General features: G+C 33.6%; 1 protein-coding gene across 1 annotated transcript; it reads right to left on the reverse strand.

The window, feature by feature from the left end:
- Window positions 1-6,838: 6,838 nt before the first annotated feature.
- On the reverse strand, window positions 6,839-8,968 carry LOC136062268 (plasmodesmata-located protein 2-like). Its single transcript, XM_065761121.1, has 2 exons — window positions 8,371-8,968; window positions 6,839-7,028 (listed from the first exon to the last, which is right to left on the reverse strand). The coding sequence occupies exons 1-2, from the start codon at window positions 8,858-8,860 to the stop codon at window positions 6,916-6,918; spliced, it is 603 nt and encodes a 200-aa protein (XP_065617193.1). The 5' UTR covers window positions 8,861-8,968; the 3' UTR covers window positions 6,839-6,915.
- Between the last annotated feature and the right edge of the window lie 2,272 nt (window positions 8,969-11,240).

An 11,240-nucleotide genomic window follows, 5' to 3' on the forward strand; every position in this document is an offset into this window, starting at 1 on the left:
ACATAGAGGGAAAGAAGGTTACCACTAGGAGACTAATACACTTCTCTTTTTCAATTTTGAATTTGTTATGAATTGAAGAGAATCAACAAAGAAAAATTTCAAGCTAAACTGACTGATTGAGTTTATAAAAAAAGATCAAGAATCAAGATCAAGATGAAGATGAAGAAAAGAAACGTAAGAATATAGATGGAGAGGTGGAGAGATAGAGAGATGAGAGATTTTTGTTTTGTTTTTAAAATTTATAATCTCTATTTTAGCATATTTTAAGACAATTATGTTGTATTATTAATGAATTTTTCTAGTATTAATTTTGATTTTAGTATAATTCAAGAATGAGTTAATAAATTTGTCTCCTAAAATTTGTGTTTTTTTTTTTTTTAACTTCCGTTTCTCCCAAAAAAAAAAAGTTTTTTTTTTTTATTTTTTTTTTTTTTTTAAACTTCCGTTTCTCCAAAAAAAAAAAGTTTTGTTTTTTTCCTTTTTAATCTTTTGCATTTTAGGATACATGGGGTCTTTTTAATACATTTTATTAACCAATAAAAGTGCTTAAAAAATATTTAATTAAAATATATAGATAAATATATTATATATAAATTTTTTTTTACAAGTGGAGACCTTCTTTTATTAGGAGGCCTTAGACAATTGCATCAATTGCGTGACCTATTGAGCCAACCCTGAATGGTATTACCTGGCTTAATATCTCATAATAATGTTGAGCATCGGTTTAAATCCTTTTCTCCAACTTATCGTTTTTGTTTTAGGATTGTTAAAAAATATAAACTCGATCAATCTTATAAGTCTCAATGCATCTCAACTATTCCTCAAGTGGTCCTTAACATTTAATGTGTAATCTACTTTTTAAAAAAACTTACACATTTTCTCAACATAGGGAAAAAGATACATGAATGTTTTCATTAAAATAAAATCTTTTATTTTTTTTTATTTTTTGTAAATGATAAGGTACTTGTAAAACCTCTTATACTTAAGGATTGTTGAGGACAAATTTTTTACAGCATGTGGCTTCATTTTATTGGCGACCTGCACCACGTCAACACTATCATGGATTTTGGAAAAATCTCTTCTAAAGCCCAAAAGAGCCCATATTTACACAAAAAAGGCATCAAAGCCCATGGTTCAAGCTTATAGCACATCATCTCATTTTGGCTTATGATCCAAGCTCATGAGTCTCATCGGGGGAATTTTGGGAGTCATGGTTTGGTGGGCTAAGAAGTATGTTCAGTAAAACTCCAGTAGTTCAAAGTTGATAAAGGAAAGCATGTTGATTGGCATGTCTTCCCCAATTTCCTGAACTCTAATGGGTCAGTGTGCAATAGATAACATTTGGTAAGCTTCTCATAACGCATAACACTTAAAATGATAAAACTTTCCATCCTCTTTACAAAATTAATGTCCATCATATAATATAAGTTTTAAAATATAATTATATTATTCCATATTAATTATATTATTATTTTCATATAAATCAATTCCAAGCACATGGCTAAATATATATTAGTATCTCATATCTAGCATTAAATGCTCTCTTTACTCTCCAAGATTTGGTTAAAATACAAAAAGACCATAATTACATCTCTAAAACTTCATCAAAAATCAACCAACTAGTCTATTACTTACCAAAATTATATATAGCCTAAGCATATATTTTTCCAAAAGAAGAAACTTAGCCAAAAATACCAATAGCAGCTCCAACAGAAGCTGTAAACAGTTCTAGCAGAAGCTGTTTTGCAAAAACAGCTCCAACAAAAGCTGCAAACAACTCCAGTGGGAGCTTCTGCAGAAACAGTTTCTACAGAAATAGCTTCTACAGAAGTTGTAACAGCTCCAGCACTTTCTACAGTGGCTCCAGCTGTGGTACTAGAAATAGGATAAAGTTTATCTTACCATTTTTGGCCAAACCATGAATTTAATGCCAAATTTTTCCTCCAAGCAAAGGATGTCATCCTCATGACATCATCCAGCTATGCCACCAACATTAAAGTCTCAAACTTTCTTCTTTTGGTTAAAAAACAAAAAACCACTTACTTTGTCAAAGATTTTTCCTTATTTGCTAATTTTCCCTTCAACTAGATCTAATCTAGTTACATGCTTGGCTCTATATAAAGGGGACCAAGCTACACACTAAAGACACCATCCATGCCTCTCTCATCCTCAAAAATTCTGAAACTTCTTTTCACCTTGCTGCAGATTTCTCTAAACTTCTCCATACTTCTCTACCTCTCTTACAAAATCACTCTTCATAGATAACAACACAACCATTACACACTATCCATCTCTCCCACACTTCAATATTTTGAAACTTCATCACTTTTGTTGCCCAAAAAACACATCTTCATCTCATTCTTTATTCCTCATACAAAATCTCCCTTCTTAGAAAGTAATATAACCCATGACATAACACAAATAATCTCATGTATTTACTATATTATCTATCTCACACTTCTATACATTTTACAAACACATTCCTCACAAAATACCAATACATACTTCTCATAAATCTTCAAACACCATATCTCACAATACACACACACACACACACACACATATATGTTTCTTACCATCTCCACACATCTTAAAAACATATCAAATACTCTTCCAAGAATACATTACAAAAGCTCTTTCTCATGGAAGGCATATGAACATCAATATTAAGGCCTTTCTCCTAAAAGGCACAAAGACTTCATATTAAAAATCATTTTCATTAAACATATACATTTCTAATACTTAAAGCTATTCTTATGAAAGATAATATCACTCATGCTTGACTAAAAACTAAAAGAGTATTACATGGGGAAATTCATTTAAGTGCATGATGAAAGGTGACAAACTTAACCAACCTATGCACATGGCTGGACGTGCTCTCTCTCCCTTCATTCCATCCTATTTTTCCTCTTTTATTTGTAACTATGAAGCCTTTAATCCTTTTTTAGTATTATTATGATGAAGGCCATAATGTTTTGGAAACTATGAAAGTTTTCCCATATATTGACTTAATAATAATAAGGAAAAAAAATATGACTTTTACCATGTAAACACACTTACTAACCTGAAATTACCCTACCACTGGAGACAATACTGTAATACTAAAGGATTGATTTGAACTATTGGACCAAGACCATTAATGTACTAATTAAGTATTGTAACGTGTTTTTCATTGGGCTTTTGTTGCTGTTTTGTCATGTGCAGCTTTTGTTTCTTGCTTGGATAGGCCTTGTCATCACACCGAAAGCCTTTAGGTACCATCTCAAGAGCCCATAGTCGAGTTTCAGTTTGGCTTCCCAACATCTTAGATAGAAGCATCAATTCCCCCCCTCGACATTATGGCGACTCCACTGGGGAGCCAACCATAGTGAAAGTCTATCGTGCCCTTAAGGTTACATAATAGCCAACAAGAAGCAAGTCAACATGATGTTAGCCCGAAGATACCATAGTTTTTCTCCCACACTTCAGTTAGCCTCTTTGTCGTAGATACATGGTACCGCAAACAGTGGCTCTATACTTTGCTTTGCTTAGCTTCTAACTTTCGAACAATGATGGGCTAAGCATTAGAGACGTCGGTATAGGGTTGTTGCATCCCAAGCACAATGATTTTTCTCATTGGCCTCTATGCCGCTTATGCCGAGCTTTCACATCAATACTAAGATTCCACTCAAAAATCTTTGGAATAAATTTCCAGCAACTAGCTTGTGATTTTTGAGTTGTTTGACATCAATGTTTAGAGCGAACTCTAGTGAAGCATTCTTCAAGGTGCGTGCGAACTTTCCTTATTAGTTGGCTTGGTCACGGATTTCAATTGTAAGAATTGAGTGACAAGAACAATTTTCTTGATGATGGCAACGTTTAAACTTCCCTCTTCAAGTATAATCTCAAATTCAAGAAGGATTAAGAAATTGTCATGGCTTAGAATGCATGCGCTTGTCATGACTTGAGATATATGAACATGCCATAGCTTGGCATGCACGGATCAACCAAGATTTTGGATGCATAAGCTCGTCATAGCTTAGCGTTCATGAGCGTGTCACAGCTTCGGTGAGAGTGAATTGAGTTCTAATTTTCTTTGTCATTGGGTGCTCTAAGAAGGTTTCCGTTTCACCCTAAGTGCAAATGTGATTTATATTAGTTAGCGATAGTCATGGCCAAGCAAAATAGCATAAACGACATATAAAAAGTATTTTGATTAAAAATTTGAAAGATTAAAATGGTTTAAACAATATGTATAAATAAATGAATTAGCGAAGAGAGTACTCAAGAGTCTTAGCTTAAGCATGCTTTAAACTATAGTATGTCGCTCGTATGACTTCAAAACTTGGCTTATGAAATGTCGCTTCTTAAAGACTTGATGTATGGTGTGTCGCAACCTTAAGGCTTAGTGCATGGAACGTCTAGTACCTTACAGTGGGCCATTTAGCTATGGCCTTTAGCTCTTTGATGAAGACTTCATTTAGTGATGACACCAAAAATGTTTAGCTGCGAAGGGTCGCATACAGCAACAATTATTGTTGTGCCAAAATGAGTTAATCACCCGCGACAACCCCCATATGCTCGGCGTTGGCTCAACAACAATACAACTTGATGTATAGTATGTCGCTACCTCAAGGCTTGGTGTATGGAATATCTAGCGCCTTGCGGTGGACCATTTAGCTACGACTTTTAGTTATTTGGTGAAGTTTCATTAGCGATGACGCCAAAAATGTTTAGCTTCGAAGGGTCGCACACAGTAGCAATTATTGTTGTGCCAAAATGAGTTAATCACCCGCGGCAGCCCCCATATGCTCAGCGTTGGCTCAACAACAATACAACTCAACAATAAAGGACGCATGTGTTGAGAAGATGTTGAGGATGAGCTTTTAGCTATTGTTGTTGGGGTTCTTGGTTTTGAAATTGATGTTTAGAGCTTTACATTGTTGATTATTGGTTAGAGCCGTCATTCCTTTTGCAGCTGGACTTATGGCTCACCATTTTTGCATTTTCAAGCTATATAAAAAATGTTCACAAATATTATATAAAGCAAGAGATGTAGGATAATTCATAGATAAGAAAGACAGCTAAAAACTAATATAGATGAGTGGAAGAAAATTTTTCTCTTGAATAAGAAAGTTCACTTCTTGGATGACTTCTAGAGGTTGGTGCAGTTTTGTCACATGATTTGGATCATCTCCAGTAGCTCAATGAGCTAAGGATAGAAATTTTTCAAGCTCAACTTCACAATGCTCTTCTTGTGCGGTAAAGCATACAGTTTCCCTTGGAACAACAAGTTGGTGTGAGAAACACCATCTCTTTGCTGGTTCCACACCTTTGGAGGCACCATTTCTCTTGTGTTAGCTGCTTGACTACCCAATGGAGTCGCCAAAATGTCGGAGACATTCTGCAACAAGGGCCGAAAATGCGAAAACGACCCAAATCTCCCCTTGGGTTCTTTAGAAGTGTTTATTGGTGGAGAATCAAGCCCAAAATTCCAAATGTATAATTAGTAAAAGGCTAATGGTGCTTTGACAAGAGAGAATCAAAATGCTTATAACAAAAGTGCAGAAAACCATAAAAACATAACAGGTTTGAAATTTCGACTCATAGTCACACATAAGAGGGAATTGAGAGAGGTCGTGAGGAAGAGAGGAAAGGTTCCCATGTACCCATATTTCCACCCCCAAACTTCGAAATTGTGAGATTGTTGACTGGTTGAATGGGGTTTTGCTTTGAAATTTCAGGTCTGTGGGTAGAACGTGGCTGGTTGTTTTTTTTTAGTTGAAGAAAGACTCTTGTATTGAGCTTGGGGTGTTGCTCTCAAAGTTTTGAATCTGATTGTGGAATTTATATTGAGTTTGGGGTGCTCTAAGTGATTGGTTTTTGGTCAATAAAAAAGGCTTTGGACTCTAAGGTATTAAGCAAGTAGTAATTTTCAATTTTGCTTTTGTTTGAATAAAAGGAAAGATTATTTTTATCATCATTAAGGGAAATGCTTGACTAAACCCTCATTGGCTCCTCATTTTCAGCTGTTTTAGACCATTGGGAGGCTCAACTAGATGAGAACTAGTAGTTGAAGTTGGCCAATGAGAGCTAACCATTTTTAAAGGAAAAAAAAAAAGGTTTGGACAGAAACTTTGGGCCACAGTCACACAGAGCATAAAAGCTGTTTTGGGGTAGAAATTTTGGATACAAGACCTCTTCTATGAGCCTGAGGTGCTATCAGTATCCCTTACTCACTTGGTAGCACACATGGGTTGGGCTCATGCAAAAGGTCCAAAAGGAAATGACCCATACCCTCCAAAACACACTTCCTCAATTTCCCAAATAGTGGGCTTGGGCCATGCTTTAAAAGAATAGAATATAATATAATACATGAATTGAGCCCACAATAAAGTCAGGCTTGGTTGAATCGGGCTCGTATGAAATGTGTCACCAAAATAGGTATCAACACTTGAAAATCTGGATACCCACCTGTTTTAAAGGGAATCTACATTCCTACTAAGAGGGGTTTAAAGGAGGAATTCAGATTCTCTTAGCATTTGATTCCTTAGCGTGATTTGCAACCAAATATGAGAATCTTTAAACATTCATAAGAATCCTAAAACATTACCCATACCAAACGCACATATGAGTAATGCTAGAGATACAAACTATTTTACAAATTTTTTTACAAATGGCTAATGTGGTGATTGATTATTGGTAAATGAAAAATTGATATTAATGGTGGGTCTAGATAAAAACCAATAAGAAGTTGGTCACATCAACATTTTGTAAAAATGTTGTAAAATAATTTATGGCTATAACAATACTCATAATATATTAATAAATTCTACAACCAAATAACATTACAGAAAAATGGAGAAACAACTAAGATTAAACAATTTTATTAATTGTTTCTAAATTTTTTTCATATTAATTTGACATGATTTAAAATTAATCATCATCTTTCTTATTCCAAGACTTGATACACAAAAAGAAAATAAACCCCAAAAATAAAGCTGCTGCCCCTCCCACAACAATTGCTGTTAATTTATTCCCATCGTCCTCTGTCAAGAAAATGTCGTCCATAATTAGTGATAATGAATCATGTAAGAGCGAGAGAAACAAGGACAAAAATTGAAATCATGGGCGTTTTTTTATTAGAGATAATTATAATATACTGCTAATTCGTTGTTCAAATCCTTTCCCCCAATCCCTCAGGCACTTTGTGCATAGGGAGGTGCTAATTCAACTAAAAAGGCTTTGCCAAATCATGGGAATTGTAATGCATAATTATTAAGAGTAATAATAATGAAAAAAAAATGCTAAAGTTACTACAAAAATTTTAGCATAAAAGATTTACAAGTTACAACTTCTCTTGAGAAAATAAATATGATTGATGCTACCTTAACAACAACTAATAAATAAATATTTAAATTATCTCTCCGTGATTGCGAATCAGTTTAATTCCAAGACTCATGCAATAAATTTATAGTATTCCCTATCATCACTCATAAAAATGATGCAATAAATCTATAGTATTCCCTGTAATCACTCATAAAAATAATGATGATGAAGATGATTGAGGAAAACCATTTATATAGATGATAAGATACCAGTCTACTGCAACTTCTACTACATGGCACTTTATGTTTTGATAAAGACCATTTTTTTTTATAGCATGTGAGAAAGGGGTGTGAATCCAACCTGTTGATCCATCAAAGTCAAAATCAACACAATCCAACCCAACTCAATGGGATGGCTTAATTTTTAGAAGATGGCGGGTTAGGTTGGGTTGCAATTTTTATTTTTTATTTTTTTATTTTTACAACAAGTTAGGTAAGGTATGGACTAGCTGATTCACAAATTCATCAAACCCAACTCAATTCACCTATATCTAATATCTAATATATATATATATATATACAAATTCGTCAAACCCAACTCGATTCACCTATATCTAATATATATATATATATATATAATGATTTTATTATTTACTATTTTGGTTTAATGCACTAATTTATAAGAAAATAAACATTATGTTATTTCTATTGATTTGGTATTATGATATAGTTTGATTAGTAAATCTGTTATTATTTGGGTAGGTAATCTTATAAATTTGTCCCAATGCTTATATTTAAAAAAAAAAAAAAAAAAAAAACTGTCCAACTCTTGGTCCAATCCAATCCGATCTATGTGGATTGGGTTCGACTCCTATAATGGGTCTTTTTTTTTTTTTTTTTTCAACCCAATCACGGTAGGTTAAATGGAAAAAACTCTTTTATCCAACTCAACCGACCATGCATACCCCTGTTAAAAACAACTTTTATGGTCACTGAAACACCCATCAATCTTCACTAGCTACGCAAATATCAAAAGTTCAAAGAGAAACTGAAGCAGCATTACCGCGTTTAGAGTTGCCGTGTGTCCCACCCGGATGGTAAGAATAGCTGATGAAGCACTTGTCCAAATAAATTTCTCCTGAAACTGAGTTCCCACATTCTTCCTGAGCAACCTGCACTGCATTGTTCACACATTCCCCACAATCACAACTCCCTAAATCACCTTCACACTGTGCCGTCACTTGCACCGAGTCATAGCTCGATGAAAAGAACCCATTACCACTCACAACACCACTTTCAAGAGCTGCAAAAGCCGCGTCTCTAAGCTCTACAAACCCACCATCCACTGCCTCAGATTCACCACAAATCTTGTTGAGCAAATTAGTTTTGGAAGTAGTTACATCTGGTTCATGAAAGCCATCAGCCTCATAGAGTGTATAGCACCCAAAAAGCTGAATTCTAGCTGCCATTGCAAGGCTGCACAAGCTGTCTGACATTTGAGGAATTGCGTTTACACAGTTGTGGCACTCTTCATCACTCATGTCCCCCTGCATTGAAAGAGACCAGAAATGGCTGTCTCATTGTTTCCTTCAATGGTTTTGAAGAACTTGGATTGGGAGGAGTGTGCTACTAGCTCTTGGAAAAGAGAGGAAAGGGTTTGTGAGTGTGATGTTGATGTACTTGTAAATGTTTGGGTTGCACAATTCTTGTATACTAAGGTGCCGTAATCTGAAGAGGATTTGGTAGATGGTAGGAAGAGAGCCAAAGATGCTAAAATAAGCAGTTGAAGAGAGAAAGTATCAAGGTTGAAATTGAATTCATTTTGGGAGCTTGTTTTTGTTTAGCTTAAGATGAATTAATTTGTTGGTTTTTGGTGGTTTTGGTACTACATATTGGATTTGTAAAGAAGGATGATTTAGGTTTCTTGCATGAAAATTATCATTTTGAAACATATAATGCTTTTTGGAAAGGTGGCTTGGGTAGTAGGTTTTGGGTATGGTTTTTCCTGCCTACCGTATCTAATTTTATATGAATTTATTCTAGGATTTTCACTAAGACTTAATGAGATATGGACAGATATAGAAAGCAACTCATAATATCCGTTTAGATACAACTTATTTTTGTTAAAACTGAAAATACTATAACAAAATAATTTTTAAATGGATGAATAGTATCATAGACCCGTAAACAGTATATAAACAGTAAATTCATGTGATGTTACTGTTTATTCGCTAAAAAAAAAAAAAAAAAAAAAAAAGAGAGGCAGAAACGCAAACGTGGAGTCCTATCCAAACACATACATTAATTCAAGTTTTCAACTGTATACGTCACCCATCTATAGGAGTCAAGCCAACCATGGTAGAAAAACTGCACTAGATTGACTTTGTGAACGAGCTTAAGTCTCTACGCATCTCAACTATTCGTTTTGCATTCCTTAACATTTAATAAGTAATCCATTTTAAAAAATAATTATACATTTTCTCAACACCGCCAAAAAGAGACATGATTGTTTTCATCAAAATGTACAAGTTTATTCGCATGATCACATCTTTTATTTTTCATTTTTCCTTTTGTAAATGATGAAGTACTCGTAAAACCTCATACCTCTTCTGCTATAAGGAATAGTAGTAACATGAAATTTTAAGATCATTCGTCTATACCTTTCAAAGCAAAGCATATGAAATATAGAGTTCATGATAGCAAAGGAGGAGCGGAATCAAGATCCTCTAGTGTTATTGAGGTAAATTAATAGTAGAGTTATTGAAATCTTGACTATTCAATCAAACAGTAAAGAGGAAAATAGACATTTTAGCAAGGGAGTTAATTCCGTACCGTACCGGCCGGTATGGCTGGAATATACCGTACCGGCCAACAATCCGATACGTATAACCCTCCTGTTTCGTACCGGAAAAAATACCGGCTGTACCAGTTATGTACCGGCCAGTACCGAGCATCCTGGTACCGGTATAGAAAAAAGTTTTTGTTTTTGTTTTTGTTTTTTTTTTTTTAAGTTTTGTAATTTTTGAATTTTTGTTAGGGCAGAATGGTAACTTATTTGCATTAACTTATTAGTATTATTTATTTTCTTAATATGTAATGGTAACTTTTAAGGTTTCTATTTTTTATATTGTGTTTTTTTTTTTTTTAATTGATACTAAAGTCTAAAACCATGAATAATTAGTTCTGAATTGAGGAAATGTTTTATGGTAAACTTTTATATTTATTATAATATATATACACACACACGCATACATACATACATATATATATATATATATATATTTATTTATTTATAAATATAAAAAATAGCGGTAAACTCGAAACGGTACACCGGTATTGACCGATATCCGAAATATATCATTCTCAGTTGTGCCGGGATTGTTGACTTTGTACTAAACTTACTGCTCACCCTCAGCAACTTGTCAGCATTTTAATCAACTTTTCAGTATTTAAAAATTATTTTAATCAACTTTTCAGTACTTTTACACAATTTTTTAGCAACTTTTCAGTCATGAGACCCACAAATCTCATTTTTTTAATAATTTTTTATTAAAAATGGTCCACGATACTATTTACACATTTAAAATTATTTTACTAAGTATTTTTCAGTTTTCAATTTTCAATTATTTTCAAACGGACCCTAAGACATGGCCTATACCCCAAAAACCAAATGATTACGTTTTGTATTCACTTGATTCATAACACAACTAAAAACCATTATTTAAATGGGATTACAGAATTTGGAAATATGTCAACTATTGATATGGATATTTTGATTTTGAATTTCATACAATATATTTGATAGCTCTAATCCCTTGATTTACCATAATCTCAGTTCCTTGATTTTTCTTCTCAGGAAAAAAAAAAAAAAAGTTCTTGATTTTTTCTTCACAGGAAAAAAAAAAAAAAGTTCCATGATTTGCTCAATTATTA

This window comes from Quercus suber, unplaced genomic scaffold (genome assembly GCF_002906115.3).
Source record: "Quercus suber isolate HL8 unplaced genomic scaffold, Cork oak 2.0 scaffold_396, whole genome shotgun sequence".
NCBI classification, from domain to species: Eukaryota; Viridiplantae; Streptophyta; class Magnoliopsida; order Fagales; family Fagaceae; genus Quercus; species Quercus suber.

Bases quoted from the DNA above. Each gene is read 5' to 3' on its own strand.
- LOC136062268 (XM_065761121.1), bottom strand. From the start codon at position 8,860: ATGCAGGGGGACATGAGTGATGAAGAGTGCCACAACTGTGTAAACGCA. The intron at 7,029-8,370 runs GTAATGCTGCTT...TTTTCTTGACAG, and splicing joins ACACGGCAACTCTAAACGCG to AGGACGATGGGAATAAATTA.